Genomic DNA, 24521 nt, shown 5'->3' on the forward strand with positions numbered 1-24521 from the left:
TGGACTGTACTTTCCAGGAAAACAAAGGTCACATCAAGCTAAGCCCAGGCCTAGGAAATTCACACTGGAAAGCAGCTTTTGTAAAACTGTAAGACTCTGTGTAATGCCTGAAAAGGGCAAACGGTTTCAATAGTGATTTCCAAAGTGCTGCATGCAATAATCTTTTGGGAGTCATTTGGGGCTACTACATTTGTGAAATGCTAACAGTGTGCCAAACCTACCTTTTATGATGTACTCGGGCGGGGGGGGGGGGGGGGCACGGCAGGAGAAACAAACCAAAAACCCAGCCCTTTCTGCAACTGCCTTTGAGCAAATCACTTCCCTTGTAGCATGATCCTCTTCTGAAGCTGCTCCAGCACCCGCTACCTGCTGTGTCAGGAAAATCCTGCCCAGCAAGCTGTGAGGTGAATGCTTGCTGAACCAGTTGGACTGTTAACAGCGCAGTGCTGACAAGCACTGAGCAGAGCATGGGAGAGCACGCACCTGCCCCATGCTGAGGAAGAACAGCGAGATACGTTTTCCTCTAAGCAACTCTGTTAACAAGTAACTAGTCATCAAAACACAGTATCTGTTGGAGTCAAAATACAAAAACCTCATCTGCAGCAGCTACAGGAAAGATGTTTGAAAGAAAGTAGCTCAACAGCCTTTCTGACCTAGGAGTGCTGCAGCCTCCACATCACCTTCACACATCTAGAAACTATTTCTATTGAAATTATTTAATAAGAACCATTTTTCTCTAGAAGATTGAGCATAGGGCTGGGAGACTAGGGGCTCAGTCCCAAGTCTGTTGCAATCTTGCTTCACAGCTGTAAGCACATTTTTAACAAAAGTTAAAACTAAAGTTTAGGATCAACCTGGAAGCATTTGGAACAGGTCTAGTTCTTGCTGCCACCCAGAGCTACAGGGGCTTCAGCAGTTCCCAAAAACTTTCACCATGCCACTTCAGCTGTTATAAAACATACCCTAATTAAATAGGCAGCAGGACCCTGTTTTGCGCAAGGAGAACTACGCAGAAGTGAAGTCCTAAGTGACCCAGTATGTTGCAAAACACAATTTATGGCTCCATAAATAATATCTTAAAGCAAAAACTATTCCACAGGGGATAAAAATTGACTTAATAATAGGAGAGAGCTACTGCATGGACTATTTATAACCAAAATGAGATATAATATTTAAAATACTCATAGAATAATTTCTACTTACAGGCATTCAGTTGAGAGCTGGGGTCACTGCACTTGCCTTTTCTTTTGCTTTGTTTTCGCTCTTCATCCCTGATCTTCCTCTCTGCTCCCTGCCAGATGAGATTAAGGGAAGGGAAGAGAGAGAAGGTCTTTTCAGTTTGTTTTTTTGGCTGCACAGACAGGAACAGTGATCCTTCCAGAGCCATGTTCATGAGGTCAGCTCCACAGCACCTGAGCTTCACATTAGTCAGAAAAGTGATTATTGAGATGTGCCCGGTCCTGTCATGTAACAAAATCCAGCAACTGTTCCCAAGATGCAACCGCTGCTTTTCTTTCAAGCCAGGCAGGGATATGATGACAAAAGATACCCACAGCTAAAACAACTGTCTACATTTGTGAAAAAAATATATCTGAAGTGTTTAAAACAATAAAAACCTGCAAGTTCTCCCTAATTAGAAAGTTCATTAAACAATCACTAAATCCTGATTAAAAAAAAAAAAAAAAAAAATGCAAGCCATACGTGGACCACCTCTCCTTGTAAAGCGGCAAGATACTTACCTGCATGTTGTCGCTGGAGCCAGCAGAAGCTGTACCAGCCTTCACAGATCTAAAGCTGTAGACATCCCTCAGTTTAAAGGAAGCATTACTTTTTCTCCTTTTAACAGTGCCAGGCTACCGTGGAATCCACAAATACCTAACTGAGTTCTTGCCTACGTAGTTCCCGACCCTCCAAACCAAACAGTGATGGGGAGAGAGACATATTTTCTGCAAGGCACAGGCAGGTAGCTACAATGCAGGGAAAGAGGGAAGAATGGTTTGTGTCTGAGGCGACGGATCGTAATTCCACATGCTGGAATCACGTTCGTTCCTCCAGTTCTGCATGGGACTCCTGTGCGACTATGGGTCACGTTGCCAGCTGCATGAGGTGATAGTAGATCCCTAATACTCAATTCTTGTGTTACTATCAGGTCACTGCCCAAACTGGAGCACACAAGCTGTCTGTCTCTGCATGCCCTCCTGTAAAGCAGGACAGTAGTTACCTGGCCACAGGGGAATTACAGGAAGCCATTATTTCTTGCTCCCATCCCTGCAAAGCTGCCAGTAACACATCCACATCCTTGCACAATGCTGGAGGAAGAACAGATTAGCCACGGCTGATGAGATGTCAAAAAACACATGGAAAGGGGGTGGGAAACAGTGCCTGATGCACAGTGTATTGGAGAGAAGAGTAATAGATTTACCTCACAGTAAATCAATACACTCTGGACAACAGGATGCTATTGCCTGCTGGGTAGCACAGGGGATGTGGCACTAGCAAATAAAAGGAGAATTAGCCTAAATGTTTGATGCACATTAACATATATCACCTTTCCCCCCAGCCCACAGCAGGGATACAAGGAGCTTCAGTCAGCTGCTGGAGGAAAAAAAGAATAATAATAAAAAGTAACTAGCGTAGACACAGTCATTGCTGGCTTAAGACTTGGCTTGGCCCCCTAAAGCCCAGGAATCCAAAGATGGAGGTTTAAAGTTGATCCAAGCTCCCGGGCTACTGAAGATGACTCACCCAGACTTCAGCATAGGTGGACCTGCACCCCTCTGCACCTCCCCTACCAGAAAGGTGGCAGAAAGGTCAGATTTATCTGCAGCCCTATGTTTTCTATTTATCACATGGAATCAAGAAAACTCTGCTACTCAAACGCCATGCTACAGAACACCATCTTGGTACTGGGGAATATGCAGAACATCAACACTTCACATTTTGGGAAAACCTCCTCGATCTTACCATGCCACAGTCAGAGTCTTGTTTTAAAGTCAACTTATTTCAGGTTACAGGGGCCTAGCGAAGAACATCTCAAATCCCACAGGAAAACAAAAGCTATGTTTTGATAACAGGCCTTTCTGCTACATCTAGCACAGTCAGCAGAGCCTAGCTTGTCACCGACAGAGCCAGAATCAGATACTTCACATTTACAGAAAAAATAGGCTAATAAGAAAGCTTTCCGACCTTCATCACCTAGGGGATGGCCTACAGCTGGAACGCAAGATTTCACATTCTTGTCAGTATGTCAAATGCCACAGGTGATTTTGTTGTTTTTCTCTCCCCCCCCCCCCCATCCCCCTTAAATCTCTGGTTCCGTAACAGATTCTTAGGCTGCAAAAGGGAAGCTACAATCTGGAGAGCACTGTCATTCCTCCCTCCCCCAGAGAAACCCAGCTTGATAAGCAGCAAGTACACATGGAGATGGTACAAAGCAGAGTCATGACAGCCAAAATGCACAGTCAAACCCACGGTCTTCAGGGCACCATGGGTTACCTGGCTTTGTTACACATGCTGCCTAAGACAGACTTGCTCCAAAGATGGGAGAGCTGGTCTCAGGCCCTGCTATATGTTCACTGTGGCTACAGCTCTGGCACACAGCCTGCAAACAACTGGGTGAACAGCTGTGGTAGTCCTCCAGGAGCCCTGACTTGGAGGGCTTTTCTCGGCAAGCAGCTCGCAACATACCTACAAAGTGCCTGCTCCTGCCCTAAGGCTCCAGAAGCTGAGCTGCCAGACAGACTGCCAGCAGGGCAGAATAGCAGGGCAGAAGCTTTTTTTCCTCCAGTGAAATAGCCGCACTGCCTGCCCTTGCATTTGATGTCTACATTGGAGAAAACAGCCAGAGCATTTAGCTGAAAGGGAACGTCACTGCAAGCAACTTCTACTCCTAATACTCTCCCATTCATGGAAACTAGGGCAAAGGGGCTTGAAGACGTGAGGGTGTCAGGGGACACCAAACCAAACAAGTCTAATTACAGCACGACACTCTTGGAAGCAGGCTGAGCTCACGGCCCACAGCGTGCAGGCTGCCCCAGCGCTGGTGGAGGCAGACGCTGGAAAAGCAATGCTTTTCACAGATCTGCAGGATTGCAGCCTTGAAGTCTTGTTTCTTCACTGTTGGGTTCACTAAGTAGGTCAGACAGGAAAAGGACTGCTGTAAGGGAAGCCGCTCTTTACAGAAGCTTTAGCAACTTCTAAGATGCATTTACTGGGCTGGGGAAAGTGGGAGAGGGGATTTCCCTCCTCTCTTCCCCTCATCCCACAAGGGCAGTGTAGCATGCCTTCTGCATCACGCAACAGAAGAGTCTCTACATTATTACACATCAATTGCTGTCTCCACTCACCTCACAAAACTTCTCCCCTCCCCATAACGCCTCACTCTCCTGTTCTGACCATTTCCGAATACTTCCCAACGGCACCGCCCATTGCCGTAAAAATAAAGGCAGGTCCTAGAGAAGAGGCACTAGCAGTGGCCCACGAAACCATGAAACTCGGTCCTCTCCTCCCTGCGTGGTACTTAGCTGAAACACCGTTTATAGCAGAGAGGAAGGTCTTTCCCCAGGACGGGTCAGCCCCTTCTCTGCATCGCCCGAGTACTGCCAGGCCAAACTTGAACCAAGCTTATGCTGCAACTTGCCAGACAACACCACTATTACACTCACATCTCTACTCATGCCTCAAAAACACCTGCGATTAGAGGAGAGAGGATCCTCCTGGGCTCCTGTAGACCCAAGTCTACACAGAGAGCGAGGGGAAGCAAGAAACACACAGACACTTCGGCTCAGGGGCAGCAGCCAACAACCAGAAACAAGCAGTAGCAGTTCCCCTTCCCCAACTTAACCCAAGCATGGGAGCACTCCTCCTTCACTCCATTCCTATGTAAAGATCACCACATAACATTAACCAAACTGTCTGACCTTCCGTTAGATACTTATTAATTTGTGCATAAAAGTATAGCCTGTAGATGATTGTCTTCCAGTGTCTGGGTTCAAAGGCAGTTCAAGCATGCAACGTAGACCCATCCTTAATAGACGAAAGACGAGAGCAGGTCTACACAGAGCTGTTGGGAGTCAGGTGGCCACAGTATGAGCATTTTGTGCTGTTTTTTTTTTTTTTTTTTTCCCAAAACATACCTCCATAACATATAGACTTGGCTCCCTGTTAATAAAACAGGGATAAGCAGTAGCTCTTCAGAGAAAAGCAACAACATGAGGACAAACACATTAAGAATTGCAATATGTGTGGATACCATAGTAACGATGGTCCTATGAACATTCAGACTAAGCTGATTGATTACTTCAGATTCAAAGCAGGGCTGTTGCTGGAAAATGTCTGCTCTTTCTGAAATACTAATACTCTTACATAAGTCTAGAGAGGAAAGCCACCATTAGGCTTTGTGGGTCAGTATCTGCAGCTGTAGGAACACAGCACTGCTCACTGGAGCACTCCCCCCGTGCCAGACTGGGCCTAGGGCATGTGCAAACAGAGCTTGATCCAATGTGGTGACAAACAGCATTCAGCTTGTCAGCCTCTGTCCCTGGCCCCCACTGTCTGGTCCAGGCCAGATCTGACAGGCCGCAAACTTCCACGCCACTGCTATAAAAACAATGGCGCAGAATCATCAGGCATCAACCTCACGTTGACAGCATGCTCACAGCATGCACAATAGGCAGATTAAATACACAAAAGTAATCTTCCCTTGCCTGCCCCCTCCAATTCAGGTCAAATCGGCAAAGTACCCAGAGGAATAAAGCAGGAAGAAAGGTAGAAATCTAAAAGGAAAATACAGGATACCATGGCATTACTGTTTCACTGGATTTGTTGAAACTTACCATATAGATTCAAATAGTTTCCTTTAAGCTAGGTACCAACTGCATATCTGCCCTTCTATTAACCAGCTTGCCTTATTAGAAGTGGCACAAGCATGTCAGTAATTTTAGCACCATGTCACTAATTGACTGGATAACTTATGACTAGAAGACCCCTCCTTCCCTGAAGCAGGTCCACACTCACTAGTATTCTAAAGAATAAAGTTTGATAATACGTGCAAGACTCCAAGATAATCAAAGAGCTTTAGATGACAAACTCCGATCTTCAGGCTCATTTTAAAAGGCGGGATGGGGGGGGGGGGGGGGGGGGGGGCAAGAGGCCTACAAGACTTGGACCTGAAGAACATCTGCGAGACCCAAGCCTTGTAAGCCTCTTTGTATTACAAAGAAAAAAAAAAAAAAAAAAAAAAAAAAACTTACCAAACAACAGAAAGACTGGCAAGTCTTTAAGACTGAGCCTATCTACATACAAAATGAGGGAGACACTGTGACAGAAGAGCAACAGAGAAAGGGCAGCAACTCTGGAGAGCAACATTCGTAACTCTCCAGTAAACTCTTGGTAGAATTCATCACAAGAACAGACTTCTCAGAAGACAAATGAAGGAAAATGACCAAGCAGCTTTATACTGAAGACTACAGGCAGCTTCTCCCAGCCATGAAGGAAAGCAAAGAGACCTCTTTAAAAACAAAGATGGGCAATAAAACTTGGCAGGATGGGTCAATGGGACACTAGAGCAGAGGCAGATTGGAGAGGGCTCCATTTTGGGATGTAAACAGGGGGCAGAGCAATGGCTTTGGGAGACTGACCTTTGCAGCAGTGTCCTGGGGGATGACAAGGCAAGACTGCATAGGAGGCAACCAGTGCAAAGCTAGCACAGGAATCGAGAGGGAAGGTGATAAGTCTGGCTGAGAGCTGTAGCTGCACAGAGGGGTTTTAGAGACCTCATTTGCAAGGAGTCCTTGTTAATGAAGGCCGAGTCTGGATGCAAAGACTGAGAAGCCCTAATCAAATATGATGCCAGCAAAACAGGAAGCCCATGTGGTTCCTGGAGATCAAAAGGACTGAGAAAGTTGGGGGCAGTGGTCACCCCAGCCTAGAAAGATATTGGTTGTTCTAGAAGTTTACAACACTGCACATTAATTACTCTGGGCCTTCAGAAGTCTATTCAGTTGGGAACAGGTTACAAAGGCTGGAAAAATAAGCATCCTTTCTTTGGAAACCTAGTTAGCCTTCTACAACTGCTTCCAGCTCAGCTCCTGCTGTGCTTCTTTCACAGCCTCAGGTGATCAGTAACTCTGGGAAAGGCATCTGTTCTCCGGGTGCTAAACAGAGCAGAATAGCCTAGGTGGGTGCTATAATTTGACTGTAAATGGGCTTCATTATACTACTACTGTGTCTCACAGGGGCACAATGAAAACAGTAATATATTCCTGTTTGCAAGATGTGCAAAGCATTTTTTTTTTTTATGTGACCACTGTAAGAACACACACAGAAATTTGAGAGGAGCCACACAATGAAGCTGGGGCAAAAATGAAAGCCTCCATTTGTTCAAATCAATTGCACTGATTTATCCTTCTGCTGGAGACCAACTCTGTAGGGCCTTCTGGTGGTTGGAGCACCAACGTTCAGTGTCTTCCTCCACTGACTGACCTTTTTCCAAAGTCAATGCTGACACAGTGCTCAGGAACGTTTTTCAGTGCTCCAACATTTTGAGAGAAGCAAATTTATCTGAGGTCATCTTAACATCTCTGAGCCAAACAGAAGGGGTTGAATTTTTTTCCTTGCAAAGGCTGAACGCACATGGAGTTTTCAATGAGCCAAAATAGTAAGCGGCAGAATAAGAAAGGGAGAAAAGTCCTTTAAACTGGGGAACAGCCTTTCCCAAAGTGTCATTGCAGACTGACCCCAACCTTACCTTGTCACAGAAGACTTTAATTTGGCAGTAGGCTCTGTGGACAGGTTTGTTACTCCTGTTATTGTAGCTGTAGGTGTCTATCTGAAGATTCAGGGGCAGGCCTTTAACTCCCTTCTGAGAGGAAAAATCTGTGCTGAGGCAGTTCACAGAAATGAAGACCTGCAGAAGAGGAAACAGGTACCCATCAGCAGTGAAACACAAACTCCTGGCAGGCCACTGAGCAACAGACTACTCAGCACTGGGATCTAAATGCTAGTTTGCATCACTACAAGTAGGACCTGAGGTATAAGATAAAATCCACAAAAAGCAGTATTACATGCTTAATTCTTTATATAAACCAGTCATTACAGGGAACAAAAAACACTTTGCCAGAGTGAATTTAAAAAACCATCACACTTCATGAAGACCTCCACCCACTTTCCCTAGATACTTCTGCCCAAGAGATCTCATTTGTCATGATCAAACATTTAGCAACAGAAGTCCTCTTACACCCAGTCTTCACTAGCCAGTGTTTTACTGCTGTCTTGCTACAAACACAACCACGCTTAGAACAATTTACATTAATTTGGACAGAGGAAAACAAACTTAGCTCTGTGAGTGCAGCTTAAGCTTGAAACTACTTGTTTGGTCTTTTAAAAATAATATTAACAACTATTATATAATATTAGACAAGTATTAACTTTAAACACAGGAACAAGTCCATTATGTCAGTGGAAGAGCTCCTGGGCTTTCAAGTTGATGTTCATGTTTTTAACTGTAATAACCCCCAGTAAGACCTACAATATCCTGTTGATGTTCAGAACAAAAGGGAGAGAGTAATATTTTCATTATTCTAATAAAAAAATGAATTATGGGAACAATGAATTAAGAGTGATTTTCAGCATGTATAATTTCATTTTCATAATTACCTAAAAACCCAGAAAATAAGTTCTGCACTGCTTAAGAGGGAAGAAATTTTCTGATGTGGGTATGAACAGCTAGACCAGAGTACTTTCTGTCCAGAACATGCACTTGCTTTGCGCCAAGCTTTCTCCAGACACAACGCACACTATAGGCATGTCTCAGAAGAAGCTGCAATAATTAGTTACCAGGAATTCATGAACTAAGCTCATCCCAAGACCCGCAATGGCTCCTCTCGTCTATGCCTCAAGAACTGAGGCTGGGAACGCATACCTCAAAAAAAGCGAAGCCTTGGAAGCAGATGCATCTTTGAGATTTTGCAGGAATACTGTCCCATCACCTAATTGCTCACTTATTTTGCATTAAGCACCAGTTTGACAATCACTGCAGTAAATTAGTGCCACCTTCTGGAACCCTTCTAGTATTACAAAGTCTCAAAGTAGATTTTGAAAGGCTTACAGGTTTCATTTCCATTTGTAGTTTTGCCAAGTGCTTATCATGGGCTTCTTTGCACAGTTTCTACAGTGTCCTTTGCACATTTTAACAAAAGGGGGGAAATGGAAATTTAATAACCTTCATCAGGTGAGTAATATAAGCTTTTCTTTTTTTTCTTTCCATACAATATTTTTAAAAAAGTGTTGTAAGGTGTTGTAGAGATAGGCACCTTCCCTCATAACTTTAGTCTGAATGTTCAACATTCACATGCAACTTGCAAACCCTGTGAGCACCATGTACACCAAGCTTGCATTCCCAGCGCAGCTACCCAAGCCAGGAGTTGGTATAGGCAAACAACTTCTCGCAGACCTGAAAACACCCCCACTGTCCCACTCGAATGAGGATAAATTGAAATGTGTGAAACAATATCTAAAAAATGTCAGTACATCGCACGGGCAGAAGCCTCCCCCCACCCGGCAACCATGACTATCTGCATTTCAAGTCCTATGGCCCAAGACGTGAAATTGCATGAAAAGCAACCGGTGCTGAAGCAGTACCTAAGGTGAGCGATCGCTCAACACCGATTCTGCCCACTCACCTTCTCGCTTGTGTGTCAACATCCTAAAAACCTTGTTGTTTTAAGGCAACGCCTCAACTTTTTTGAAACAAGTAAACACATCCCAGTCGCAGCCAGGAGAATTTTTTAAAATAAACTCAATCTTCAACAGACTAACCCAGATGAGTGCTTTGCCAACTTCTATCCACCCCCTCCCCTTTTTATTGCTTTCAATTTTAAAAGGGCATTTTGCTTGCAGTACTGGCACACCCTAGGGGAAAGCTTCAAGGAGCCTGGAGTTGCTTTCACCCTTTTCAGAACTATGTAATCGGATATATGCACAGCCTGAATAATAGTGTTTTTTGAGTAGGGGGTTGGGTTTTTTTAAGACAGCCTCAAAACTCTGGTGTTTGCATATTTTTACACTTTAAATTTTAATTTTAAATGTATTTACCCATAACAAATATTCACACATGGCCCTTATATCTGTATGAAGAAACCCTCTGTTTGTTAAAACCTGCATGAGCAGCCATTCCAAGAGGCTTAACACAGCCTCAGAGTTTCTGAAAAATCTCTTCACTGGAGTTTCACGCCACTGTACTCCAGCATACTCAAAACAACACAGCAGTTATCAGTTCCCTAGGACACAGCATCACTTCTCTTTTGGAGAACGGAGGTCTAAGTTTTCAGCCTTTTCTACGTCCCGGTGATAGCGAGGTTCCCTGCAGCCTAGGCGTACCAGCTACGCAAAGCGCGTAGAGCACTCTAGGCTAAAGGTAGGTGCTTTGGTCTCAACATGAGAGATGCATGCTATTACAGCAGAGCTGCATGGGTATCCCATGGGAATTTGGGATAGTCTGTCAGATGACAGAGATTATCCTCCTACTTGAAATTCTCCACATTTGATTAGTTCTGGCTTTAAACAGTTGACTTCATTTTAATTCTATTTTAAGTCTTCTGGACCCTAGGCAGGAGATAAGCACTAAAACCTGATCACCTCCTGGGTACCTCTCTGAAGCAACAGAGACCTAGCCCATCTTTACCTGTACATACAAAAGCATTTCAGTTCAACAGGATCATCTACTTCTCCCCATCCACCTTGTAACTCCCTGTCCTTTTCTTGAGTGTGAAGTTGCCTCCAATTCCACAAAAACAGAGTTTTAGAAAACAGCTTTTCCAGTTTGGGCTAAAACAGTTTCAGCCAAGAGCTTTTCTTCAGGAAGATCTGATTTTCATTCTTAAAGAAACATAAGCCTAAGTTACTAAGCCAGCCACATCCCCACCCCAAAATTGCCAGAAGAAAGAGAAACGTAACCGCAGAAGTTGTTCTGCGTCTTCAGCCTGCTGAGCAAGATTCCTTTTCATGTGTCTAACCTATTTTTCTAAGGGCAGTTCCGCATTCTCAGCTATATTAAGATTTGTTGTTATTAAAAAAAAAAAAAAATTTCATCTTGCCTCCCAAGATTCAACATAAAGACAGCATTTAAAAATAGTTTTATCAAGTCTAAGCACTTAAACATGAGTCAAACTCTCAAAAGTTAGGGAGATTTTCTTTAAAACAGAGATTTCTAAAAGGATTAGAAACCTATTCTTGAGTCATTCTGCTTGCTTGGCAGTTAAGCCTTTAGTCTGTATTTGAATCATATTTCCAGGCTTTTCTCTCTGACCAACAAAGCCAGGCTTTGGAATTTTTTTTTCTCTCTCTCTCTCTCTCTTTTTTTTTTTTTTTAAATATATATATATAAAATGAAAGCTGAGATTCTCATCAAGACAAATGGCTCCACAACAGTGGCATTTGAGTTAAAACACCAAACAACATAAAACCTAAGCTGGCAAGAACTTGGGCACCTTGCTAAAACTCCACAGCTAGCAACATTCACCCCAACATGCTATGGACGCTCCTCCACCTAATAGTCTCCCAACACTACGTTCTGTTTCCTGCAGCCTTTGGGGTAGATAAAGCAGCAACCCAGCTTTACACAAAAGGAAGAAGTAAAGCAGAAGAATTGCCGTAACTCTTCTGAGATCATCATGGAAGTCAGTGCGGGAAGAACCCGGACCTCACGACTTCCTGCTCCGAGTTTTAACTACACGACCACTCACACCCCTCTGCTCCTAACTCAAAAGGAAGGCACTGTGCCTACGTTCAAATCTACAATCTTCAATTTTAATAATGCTGAAAAAAATTAATCCGGCAGCTCTGCCGTATGCCCTCAAGGAAGGGCAGCAGAGACAGCCAAGTTCTTTCCACACAGCACCTTTTTCTAACAAGATGTGCCTTTCAAACCAACCAGGAAAAAAGAGGCATAATTAAAGGGCAATCAAAGTGCTGCAGGAACCTTGCTGTCAGCAAGATGAAAGATGCCTTTTTTAAATGAAGGCTTGCATACCCAGATCTCTCCTCCTCGTTTATCTTGGACGCCATGCTCTTTTGTCACGCAAAGACTGCCAGCGATTTTGATTTAGTCCAAAGGCTACGTATGCAGAAGCTTTAGATGAAATGTCACCTTGTACAGCCTCTTCTTTAACACTGAAAAGCAGTGTTAAAAAGGAACTATGTGTAGGGACACATCAGCAATATCTGCGGTTGCCACAGGAAATGGCAAGGAACTCGGATGGGTATTAGCACACCGTATTTCAAAGCTTTAGCCACTCCCTGTCAAACAGAGACGCAAGTAAGACCTGAAGTAAAGGCCACTTAATAGATTGCCCTGTTATGCAGTTCTTGAACATCCTTCTGCACCACTCCAATAAGTAAGACCCTACACAGATGGCCTTTGGGAGTATTTGAGTCCAACCGCCTTCTCCTCATGGCTTTATTTTCAACAGAATACAGATAAATTGAATTCACCTCCTTCCATATATGCTCCATTGTATTTTTATACTCAGAGGACAAAGACACTACTCCATAATCTAAGTACATTTCCTATTTAGATAAAATTTCAGCTCTTTCCTAGCACTCCCAAGTAGGCAAAAAGCCCCTCATTTTAATGTTATAGTTAGCTTAAAATTGTCAGGATGCTTTTGATTTTCAATTGTTGTATCTGGACAGAACACGACATTTGGAGTCCACAACACACCAGCCAGGAACAGATTAAACTGATGAGCTTCTTTTTAAGGAATGCAGTTGGATGCTGTTTTTCTTGACCTTGCCTAAGTAATTTCAACATTCTGCCCAAGACAAAATAGGCAAGGGGATTCTTGTGCATCCTGGGACCATTTCTGTAACACACGGACACAATCTCAGCCTGTGGACAGATTACCACATGCATATCCTATGCGGAGAATGCCTGGGACCTCATGTGGACCTCAGCGAGATCCATTGGATCTATGCTGCACCTCCTTTTGCTCTCTCTAGGAGCAGCAAGCTCATGTCTGTGGTCTCTGGCTGGGAAAGGCTGCAGTCCCTGTACAGCTGAATTTGTCTGTGTGTTATTCTCACTTTTTACAGGACATAATGCCACAGAGACCCTAAACCAAGCCGAACTAAAGCAGAGCCTTTAACGCTTATCCACCAGATTAAAAACCAAGGGAACGAATCAGGGAAAGAATCCAGACCTAAGTAAAAGAGTTTGGGTATGAACTAGAGGACTTGAACCAACTTCCCCTCTGCCTGCACCGATTCCCTTGGAGAATGGAGACGTGCACTGTCAAACACGACAGAGATGGAAGCTAGACAGCTATCACCACCACAGCACAACCGCCACCCATCATCACGCAACTGAGCTGCCAAGAGGAATTCTGGGAATGTTAATGTAAAGCCCGACAGTTGCTGGTCTCTTGCAGATGCATACAATTCAGGGGTATGCCACCATTTGGTTACAGCCCTACTTTCTGGCTAGGTGAAGGAGCAGCCCCAGGCCCAAATTCCACGCACAACTCATTTATCAGCCATGCACTAAAGAAAAATTACCCAGAAGCTCAAGGGTTGTTATTTGAATGCTGATGGCCCAAAGCACGTGGTTTGCTCTAAAGGCTTTGACAAATACAAACATGAAAGGGAAAAATAAAGGGTCCTCTCTAAAGATATGTCCACATTGATGTATACAAGATAGGCCTTAACATGCTTTGTCTGTGCTGCGAGCTGGCTGGATGCAAATCATCTCTCACCCAAAAGCCTTATAAAATTATATCAGTGCCACTCCAAGCCCTCCTGAGAGGCAGAGCTGTCAGCTTGGGCACTGCATTGCACTAACATCGCTACGTGGCTTCCAGGATCAGAGCTGGGTCACAGCCAGGCAGCTTGGAGTGCAGGCAGGGCCTGCACACATCCACAAATGCATGTCCTAAGAAAGCCGTGCTGGGAACACGGTTCTGTCTTGAAAAATCGCTTGGTACAGATCACCTGAGAGGTCGCTAATCTTACTGCTCTCACATTCATTTTTTCACCTCCCACATGCACCACAGGTTTTGCATCAGCAGGAGGCAAGTCTGGAAACAGAGATAAAAATTGGGCAACCTATGCACCTGTGGGCTCCCCAGCCACCTCCTGCCTTTGAGATCGGACACTCCAAATAAGGCTTGTCTGGCAGATCTGTGACAAGGCTGCATCCGTTCCAGCTCCACTCTGGGGGAGCCAAGCGCCATCCTGCTCAGAGTCTGTGGAATTAGTTTGCGTTTAAACCTCCAAAGCTCAATTCGGGTGACTGACACAAAACACATCACAGGTTCTACACCATGCCAAGGAACACGGAGTGGGAAATATTACCCATTCCCAGATAAAAGAACATCCTTGTAGCAAGTTCACTCCATCAATGAAACAAAAGTGAATGGTAATGAAAGGAAAATGCATATTCCTTCTCCAAAGAGCAATGCAGATTGTTATTCCAACATGTTCTGAGGCAAGGGAATACAAGCATGTCTCTGTTCACAACACATGGGAAACACAGGGACAGAGGTTCCCATTCCTAACAATGCTTTCTCCCACCCCACACTCTGATAAGATAAAGATGCAAGCCAGGTGTCAACTTCTGTTGGTTTGGTTTGAAAGACAGTAAAAGCAACAGGTTGGCAAAAAGCAGCAACATGAAAAAAGAGTATTGAAAGACTTCAGGCTACAAGGGCACAAGAAGTGTCTGAAATGGAAGTTTTGCCATCAGGCTTGAGAGGAATTGAGGGGAAAAAAAACCATCCAGTTTTCCCCATAGAAAAGATAACTTTAGGAAGTTACCTTTTCTGTTTCTGTTTTAAAAAATACGCTACAAGTTCTGCAGTTGGCTGGAAGACCAAAAGGATGGCAAAATTTGGGACACCAAGTTCCCTGCCCTCTCCCTCCCCCCCCAAAAAATTGTGTTAATTGAAAAAACTGCTTCTAATTTGCAACACTCAAAAGCAAGGACAACATATGCTTGTTCGTGGAAAACCCGAGAGAGACAATGAAATAGTCTGTATTAGAGGCAGGTAAACAATACTTGCTTTGACTTTCCTATGTCACTACTCCAAATGTTATATGTACTTGTGCCTCAAAGTACTTGTGGTCTGTAGCCTTGGCTTCAAACCAGTATCTTTCCCTTAAGTATGTTTGACTCATCACATTTCATAGTTTCATTTCCAACTAACCAAACCTGTACCTCCTTAATGCTGCTGAAGGTGGCAACACCTTATTTAATGAGACACATGACTGCTGTTTCATTACAATGGCATCCATATAAATACATGCAATATTCATCAATCAAAAGTTAAAATTTTTCCTACAGTGAACACCAAATACAGTTTATGCTAGAATGATCTCTTAAAATAAATCAGTGTTGTACAGCCCAGTTTCACTTCAAGTTATAGCAAGAGATACACCCTCTCTAAAAATTGAGCTCACCTGAATGACAAAATCCTGCCCAAGAACTGCAGTCAGTATGCATGAGAATCTGCCAAAAGACCACTCTCATTGGGCAATCTGCTATTTCAAAAGACCAACCCAAATTAACATCAAATTACCTTAATACAGGATTCTTCCACCTTTCTTGAACAAAAAGAGCAGTATTTAATTGCTCTTTCATTCAGGGTGTCAATTAGAGATGTCACAGCACATTCTCTTCAGTAGAAAGAGCAGAAAGTTCTACCACAAGGTTCTCCATCTCTACACCCTCACTACATGTACCTTTTGAGCAGAAAGGGTCTTTTCACACACAGCATCTGGCTTCCAACACCTTTTTTTTTTGGGGGGGGGGGGGGGAGGGAAGGAGTGGGAGGACAATAGAGCCCTTAATGTGCAGTGATATCACCTTTGGCTACAGTCCCACCAGCCAGCCTAAAGCAAGCAAGATAGACCTCGACCTCCACGAGGCACTCCTCTGGGAGCTGCAGGAGGCAACGTCATGTCTCAGAGGTGACCCAGGAGGAAGCATGGAAGCAGTGCTCCAGAACAATAGAGGGTCCTTGCATTCTCAAAATTGCAAAACCTGGAAAAGAGGCACCTGTGATTGCTGTAAAGATGTTTTTTTTTAAATTGTGTTCTGCCAAGTTATGCCTCTCCTAGATCTTCAGCTGAACAGATAAGGAGCAGAGCTGCTGCCTAATACCAGCAACCAACACCTTCCAGCCACCCCTAAGAAGGGGACACGAGCACTAGAAAAGTCATCCTGCATCTATCCAGCTTGATGTAGAACTGCTCCTAGGTGAACATATAAGCCTTCCTGCCCTCTCACCTGGCATAAAAACATGCTGACTTGCCTTGTTAAGATACGAGGCCCTAGCTGAATCAGGGTCCCACAAGGCAGGAGCTCGGACAGGATTTGAGCAAAGCTGGATCCAGCGAAGCCAGTTATTCCTGGGGAAACTGATCTGTCCAGATTGTTCAACTGTCACTGATCTGAGAACAGGTCATGTCCCCAGGCCAAAGTTAAGGAATAGAGAATTTGCTTTACAACCTAACCGGTAACACAACAGAGGTAACAGGACAATGGCCAATGTTATGAATAAAGTAGCACGCAACACTTAGGTGGAAATGCACGTTTACCATGCACATAGTGGTAATATTCATTAAATAACCTTTACGGGTACTAACTAAGAGCAGGAAAACCAGGCATGCTGTACAGAACCGGTAAAAGATGGTTCTCCATCTCAAAAACTCATGACCTGAACCTACAAATGCTTCCCCCAATTGACATACGGAGATCAAAGGCACAAACAGGGCCAGCAAGGAGAAGATTCCTGTTCCCTGACTTAGGCAACTGTCTTTAAAGATGGTCGAGCCTACTACAGTTGATGAGGAGAGGCAGGCACCTCCAGAGAGAGCTCTATCCCAGCTACAGACACCCCATCTCTAATGGAAGTAGTAGAAGCAGAATATGATGAGCTTGGGTTCAGACATCTAAAAGCTGTTAGCAGGAAAAGAATCCTACCTCAACTGTCTGCCCAACATGGCAGAAAGCCAGGACAGGGTGGGAAACTGTTTGAAGCCTCCACAAGCCTCAGGGTAACTGCAGCATTACCTGTTGCATGCAAGTGAGTGTATCAGCTACACATCTTTGTCAGGCTCATCAGATCATGCTTGCACCCAACCAGGACTCCTCCTAACTGAGTAGTTGCACTGGCTTTCCTAAATACCCAGCTCAACAATTCACCCACTCAACAATTCACCAATTCACCACCCACCCCCTCTTCCTCCTCACAAAGCGTAATTCTCTCCTATCCAATCCTTCGCCTTTACCTGGTCCCTCAGGTGGTGGAGTCAGACCTCACCTCTTAACACAGACCCCTATAAGCCCATAAGAATCATTACTCCCCCACTCCGCAGCATTTCCTTTCAACACTTCTACCCCATCCTCAGGGGCAACACTTAGGGGCAATGTTTCCCCTGCTGCCCCCCTCTCTAAGCCTGGCCTTCCTTCCCACTCTCAGCTCCCTTCGCTGTCCCAGAACAAGGCACATTTAGGCATTGAGAACTTTTCCAGCTTGAACATGCTCTTGCAGAGCTCAGAGAATACTTAATGCACCGCTCTTCCACAGCATAGCCACTTCTAACAACTCCTGTGTTGCCTCAGAGGAACAGAGGAGGGCAGAGAGGAGCTGCAGGAAAGTGCACACCTTTTGCTCTAAATCCCACAGACACTCTCTGATCCTAGACTGAGAAATGCCTGCATTACTCCCATTTTTACTCATATGCACTCACAAATAGTGCACAGACATAGCCAGCTGCATGACTCCATTCACTCAGAGTAAGACCTGCCAGCTGTGTCCTGCACACACAAAAAGCCACTCTGGAGTTGCACTCAGCTCTCCCAGCAGAACACAACTGGGACATGCTGGATGCTGAGGGGAGCTCAAACTTCCTCCTTTCCCTCCTCCAACTCTACAGCTGGGGAATAAAAAAATCTGTGAAGTTTCCCTTTTACGGAGTGCAATGCAGCAATATTAACACCTGAAAAGAGTACTTTTTCCCCCCACCAGAAACTGCATTTTATAAAATCTCCAAAGTGTCCCAACTGACTGGCAAAGCATTCCCTCAAGCAGCTGACATCCTTCAGAGCTGACAAAGCAGCAGAGGTACAATACTCCCATACACCCCCACAACAAGGGTTAGTGCAAGAAAGGCAGGCAAATGTTTATAATGCATTGGTACCAGAGCTGCTAGAGACAGCTTCTTGTGATAACATGCTATTTCTCCTTTAAGACATCTGACGCACACTTAGAGCCCTGGGTGCCTAAATGAATAACTACATCAGAAATTCAGACGCAGAGACTCATCACCTCCCATTTCACACCATTATACTACACTGCACAAGACTATATCATTACCACAGCAAACTGGAATCAAAAGCAAGAGGAAAAGAGGAGAACCAGCAACCTCAAAAGAGTCCTTCAGCTCTGGTCCTGTTAACACCAGGGCTGGGAAAGCAAGTTTCTGATAATCAAGACTTGCTGGATTGTTAAACATACAATCTATGCAACACTGCTGCTGTTATTAAACATAACACACTGCATTTATTACTGTGGAGAACTTTCTGTAGCATCAGAAACTCAGCTCTCTCTTTATTCCCTACTCTCTTAACAGAGGGAGAGAAAGAGAGAGAGAATGCAAAGTAAACGAACCATGTAATAAAAATTGTTGAAATTGGCTCAGACATCTCCTGATAAGATCATAGGCGTTGGGAAAGAATTACAGCTCTGCTGATGAGAAATCCAATCACTGACAAACACATCCACTCAGGGGAAAAAAAAAAAATAAAGAACTTATACACACAGAGAACTTGCTACAAATGAGAATTCTTCGAACACTGAAGTCTACAGAGTGTTTTTTTCTTAGTATGATAGTGACTTCAGGAGCCAAGTCTTGTACTTTGGTACCAAGAATGCCTCTTGGCAGTTTCATACAATCCAATACTTGAAGCACATGGATCTCTCGGAGTGAATCTGGAAGCAGTCTTGTCTATGGCCACAGAAGCAGTACAGGTCATGTTTTCCTGCACCACCTCATCCCATACAGCTCAGTCTTGACCCAAAGGTCCCTGGACATTTTCAGGCTGCTACTGGCAATTTTGCTATGGACCTGCAACCTCCAAGATCACTCATTCAGGTGATTGTAGAGCACCTAGGCAATAACCAGCTATACCAGCTTCATACAGATAAAGGCAGGTTGGTCAGCCATCTCCTGAAGAACCTTTTCAAATGGTTTGGCTCATCTTTTGGAAGCCCTAGATAAATACTGCTTGTTCCACTAAAACCATCCCCTCTGCCTTGACATGCTAAGGACGGTACAGAGGGGCTGTCAAAAAATTCAGTCCTCCAGCCCCAGAAGAGGTTCTCAACCTTTAGCATCCTTTGTCTGCTTTCTGCCCACTTACTTGTCATGAATGCCTTAAGAGAGAAAAATCAGGAAAGTGACGCTGGGCTCTGTCACCTGGTGGTTGGGTGGGGGGTAGCTTTCCTTGGGGCAGCCACTGGGTTCTTAACACCAGCTCTCAGCCCTGCTCCTTGTTTAGAGGCCTGTCCCCACTGCTGCAGGATGGCTGAGCCAGCAGAGAGGCAGCTGCTGAGCTGCCAGAGTTTCCAGCTCCTTAGGGACCTAAAATCATTGCTGTCTCTGCAAGATTCATCCCTGTGTTCAAGTCCAAAGACTTTCAGCACCTCACAAACACAAACCATCCAAGTTCCTTGGACAGAACAATCTCAGCCTGATTATAGCAGTTGGGTAACATGCTGGGAACACATGCTGCCTCCTCTTGACAGCCTCTCTGAAGCCTCATCTGTTTGTTCATACAACAAAGTGCTTCATGCCTCAAAAAACGTCAGCCTTTTAACGTGCTTCCGCAGGTAAAGCCATCCTGCCATCATTCTTTGCCTGACTTAAGCCAAGCCCAAGCACTGAGTCTGGTGAACGGGGAAGCCTGGCATCCAACACCAGCTTCAAAAGTGATATTGCACATACTGCAAGGCAGCACTTTCTCTAGTCAGCAGCACATGCAGCTCCTCACTGCTGTCTGTCATACACCCCAAACTTCTCCCACAGAGCTGAAATTCAGGGGACTACTGAACACCAATGTCCATGCAACCTCTCCCTGTCTCTTCTCCAATGCTCTTTTGCAGCACAGAGCAAAGTTCATGATGACAGTGGGCTCTGTGCAGGGACATCATCCCTTGTGCCTCCCGCAGATCACAGTGGTACACAGAGCTGCAGAGAAGCACCTTGGCACACACTGATGAGAGTTCTCCTGTGTCCTTCTCCCCCAGCTAGGGCTCTCCTTGGGCATGGCATTCTGCAGCCTCGTACCAGGATCACTTCTCCTCTTGAAGCTGGTACGATGTACTAGCAAGGGAGTAGCCAGTCTCCCAAAAGAGATAGTCCCCAGTTTTTAAAGAAAACCCAGTATCGCCAGCCCTAGGGTAATCCTCGTTGAATGGACCAGTAGAGCCAGCCCAGGCAGTATGGAAACCCTTCTAAGAGAGCTGCAGCACTTCAACTCCAGCAATAAACTGATGGGAAACACCTTTGGAGTTAGGGTGACTCCATTCTCTCTGACTTGCTATCCTGGTACCTGAAGATGCACAAGTCTTTTTCTAAAGTTGGAATGGCTTCAAACAGCTGCAGGGAACTACAGCTAGGAAAGCTGCCCATACTTCGGTACCTACTGTGGTGCCCAAAGTTCTGCAAAAGGATCAAATCAGAGTTCACCAGGAGGCTGCTCTGACTGAAATAGGTCACTGTGTGCTGGGATCTGTGGTTTCAGCAACACATTCTTTGGTAGCTCAACAACAGCAGCTACTCCCTCTTCTGCTTAATACAATCCCATTGCCACAGTCTCAACTCCTGAGAAACTGCCTCCCGCTGGGATAATCCAAGAGACTGTGCTAACTGCCAAGCCCAACCACACTCAATCACACCTTCAGCACCAGTTCATCACTGCTCTGGGAAATGTCTGCCTGACAGACAAGTACTGACAAAAGGAAGCGCCAAACAATTTCGCCAAGAATCTTAAAGTAGTTGCAAAGCTCTCCGCAGCTGTGCATACAAACCCTCTTAAGAAATAGCCAGAAGGTTTTGCCTAATACAAGAGTGTAAACAAACTTGTTACTTGCTAATCACCAGGTAGGCCAAACACCCTTCCCCTTCTCCCCCCATCTACTGAAAGGGCAGGAAATATGACTGTGGTCACATACCTTTGCTTCCTCATTGATGTCCCAAGTGAAGGATATGGCGTTGTATGCAATCTCTTCAATGTTACTGATAGTGTTGAAGCTCTCCTTGTAATCAGCTATCGGAAAGAAGAGATGAGGGAGAGGAAGAGACAATACCATCTGGACTTCCTAATCATACGAAGCAGCTAGCTAGCAACTGCGACTCCTCTTCAACCCCTTAGGGGCGAAGAAAGCTGAACCATTTTAGGAGTGGATCATTGAAAAGGCCGGAAATGGTTCTCTCTCACACACGCGCGCATACACACCACAAACAAAAAGAAAAAAACAAGAGGAGAGATGAAAACAAAGGACTCGGCAGAAAAGTCAACTAGAAACTGCAATGAGAAGGGCAGACATCCCAGGTATTGCACATCTCTGTGCCATACCCTGCTATGTGCGGAAATACTATCCTGTATGGCAAGGATATAAGCTCTGAATAAAACTCCTTCAAGAACAAACAAGGATTTGCATGCGCGTCTGCTTTAAGTGCCAAGTGATTAATCCCTGCTTTTATTCACAGAAGGAAGGGACTAGGAGTACAACCCAGCCTTCAGTCAGAGGAGTCTAGAAGCCAGCCAGCCACAGCCTTGTCTGGAGGCAATTGGAAATTTGCAGGGGGATTGTGTGTGTATGAGTGCGTGTGTATTTTTGAAGTGAACCAAAGACCAGTTGTGAGCAAAGCTGCGGGAAGGACGACGATTAGCGTCAAGGTATTTCCACGAGGATCTTGTCCTTTGAAGAAACACAATGCTTATGACAGCCACAGAGTTTAAGCTGCAATTTACCCACAACCATCAAGATATTCCAAAGCAACAGTGAATTGTAATTCCCAATGCAGGACCCTAAACCCAACCTGCTCACCAGGCAAACAAAACCCTCCAAAAATCAGTCCCTTTAAGGAGTTCTGAAAACTACATTAGCTCGGAGCAATCAAAAGCTCTCGCGAGGCTTATAGCAAAGCTATGGACAGCACAGAGCATGATCCAAAGGTTCCTTAAAATAACAAAGCATCAGCAGAAAGCCAAACCTGGCCAAGGAATTAGGTTTGGAGGTTGACATCAGCAACCAAAGCATCTCCTACCTATGTCAATGCATCTTTGTTTGGCGGTGTGCTGCCTTGAGTGCCAGTATTTCCAGTGCCTGAGCTGATCTTCTCTTGTTTTGTCTTCAGCAAACACTACCATGATGACACTCTAAAAGAAGAGGATGAGAAGGTAAGATTAAAAAGATATACAAACATGTGAAAGAGAAAAGGCCACAGACCACATTTGGAAGTTCTCCTTGGCATTGGAAAGCATTAGGCTTTTGAACTTAACAAACCCCAGGACACCTGGCACTCTGCTGCAGAACAGCAAAGCAGACAGCACTGCTTTCTGGGTCATAAGCAGAGATGAGCAGAACTGCCCTCCTAACTGGAGTTCAAAGACCTCATTCCAGGTGTTGCATCATCCTTACACAAGTGCTGACAACACATCTTAACAGACTGAGCCAGGATGGGTTGGTCTGAAAGTAGGTGGACAGCAAAGGAACGAACACTGACGTAACAGCATGGGTTAGCTGGCTTTAGTGCTGGTGCTATGGTTTAGGCTATTGCACTTCGGGGGATTTTAAGGCTACCAGTACACACACGCACACGCCCTCTTTCCCAAGAAACCACGAGAGCTGCCACTCACTCGGACTTTACTGATAGGGTGATGGATTCCTTCACTGCTGCTGACTTCTTTCAGTGTGATTGGGTAAAATTGACCCTTATTTAGGTAAGTCATCGTGCTGTCCCCAGGCTTCTGTCGGAGGGATTTGGAGGCTTCCAGAGTGTATTCAAAGTTATTCCTACGAAGTAAAGAGGGCAGTGATTGCTAAGGCATTTTCCTGGAAAGCTGATTAAATGTTCTACATTTAATTTGGAGAAATTCCAAAGTTGTTAGTTGACTCACTAAGCCTTCAACAGGTGAGGAAGTGGGAAAACAGGATGAGCCCCTTTTTCAACCATTCTCTTCATGAATGAACATTTAAGAGAAGTTCTTGGCAAGCTAAATCCCAAGACATATCAGCAGGCAAGACTGGAAGCTCCCTATTCAGACTCAGAGCAACACACTATTTTCTTTTAATAGAGAAGTATATTAGCAATTAAATTAAATACACAAGTTAATAAGCTATGGTCTTCTCTTCCCTCTTGTTGAACTGCTGCTAACCAAAAAGCTTATCCCCTCCCTTAGAGCTCATATAAGAGTTTTACGCATCCTATTTATGCTTCTATGCTGTAGATGCAGAGAAACAGCAAGGCTAGCAGGACAGGGAGTGCAAGACAGTTGGAAGTCAGCTCCAAGAGACTTCTGCAGAACTGAGAGACAGCATTACATCTTCCTAGAGGACATGGGGTTTAACCTTGTAGTGAGCTATAAGGATAGCAACTAAAGTGGGGTGCTGTTTCCAACCAGCTATTTTTCCTTAAAAACACAAGTAGAATTTTCAGCTATGAAGAACATCTATAAGCCAAATTCAAATGAGCAGACATGCTGTGCTTTGAGATCCACAGCCTCACAGAGATTCAGTGCAAAAGGAAGTTATACTGCTTACTCATGAACAAGCTAGCTATAAGAGAACAAGAGGATATGGGCAATCAGGGGCTTAAAGCATTACCCAGAAATGCTGTCAAAAACATAATCTTCCGAATTCATGTTGGCCATCCGGAGATTCAGCTCAGCAGGAAAGAAAACCTGGGATAGACACAAAACGACACAAGAACTAACATAGCAGCAACAAGAAGAGTCAAGATTAAACAGATACTTGTTACCACAGAACTTCTGGCAGGCAAACTGATCATCAGATAACAACTGATTTTGGTTCTGTACAAACAGGACACTTGAGCAGGGCTTTAATAAAAAACTGTTGGGTGTCAACTATGCACACCTTACAATTTTTATGAGCTAGCTTATGGCAACATTTTAAAGCTTTCCAAAACCTCAAAGAGGAGGCATAGTTACACAGCTCCCCGATACCTGGCTTAAAACTTGTTACTCTGTTATTTTCAGTTGATACAATAAAACAAAACCATGGATCTTCATCCAGCTTTAACTCTCATCTAAACCCCTAAAATAAAGTGATTTTTTTTCACCTGACACACAGCACACCTACAAACTGGCTGCAAGGAAGCTTACAAACCTAATCATTTAGGTGCCAGCAAAGACATACTGCTGAGTGCTGAACTCCTGCAAAACCTGGCTTGGTACAGTGGGAATCAAGATAATTATTTCCATACACTGTCAAGCCAAA

The 24521-nt window shown here is 44.5% G+C and overlaps 1 protein-coding gene across 2 annotated transcripts in view; it reads right to left on the reverse strand.

Moving 5' to 3' along the window:
• The window catches only part of GRHL1 (grainyhead like transcription factor 1), a 45237-nt gene that overhangs the window by 11253 nt on the left and 9463 nt on the right, over positions 1–24521 (reverse strand). For both annotated transcript variants that reach the window (XM_064508470.1, XM_026097212.2), the window contains exons 5-10: positions 23889–23965; positions 22922–23078; positions 22330–22441; positions 21231–21325; positions 7748–7906; positions 1204–1291 (exon numbers count right to left, since the gene is read on the reverse strand). In XM_064508470.1, coding sequence (XP_064364540.1) covers positions 1204–1291; positions 7748–7906; positions 21231–21325; positions 22330–22441; positions 22922–23078; positions 23889–23965 — 688 coding nt within the window. The remainder of the gene's footprint in view (positions 1–1203; positions 1292–7747; positions 7907–21230; positions 21326–22329; positions 22442–22921; positions 23079–23888; positions 23966–24521) is intronic.

The sequence above is a fragment of the Dromaius novaehollandiae genome, chromosome 3 (assembly GCF_036370855.1).
Source record: "Dromaius novaehollandiae isolate bDroNov1 chromosome 3, bDroNov1.hap1, whole genome shotgun sequence".
Classification (NCBI taxonomy): domain Eukaryota; kingdom Metazoa; phylum Chordata; class Aves; order Casuariiformes; family Dromaiidae; genus Dromaius; species Dromaius novaehollandiae.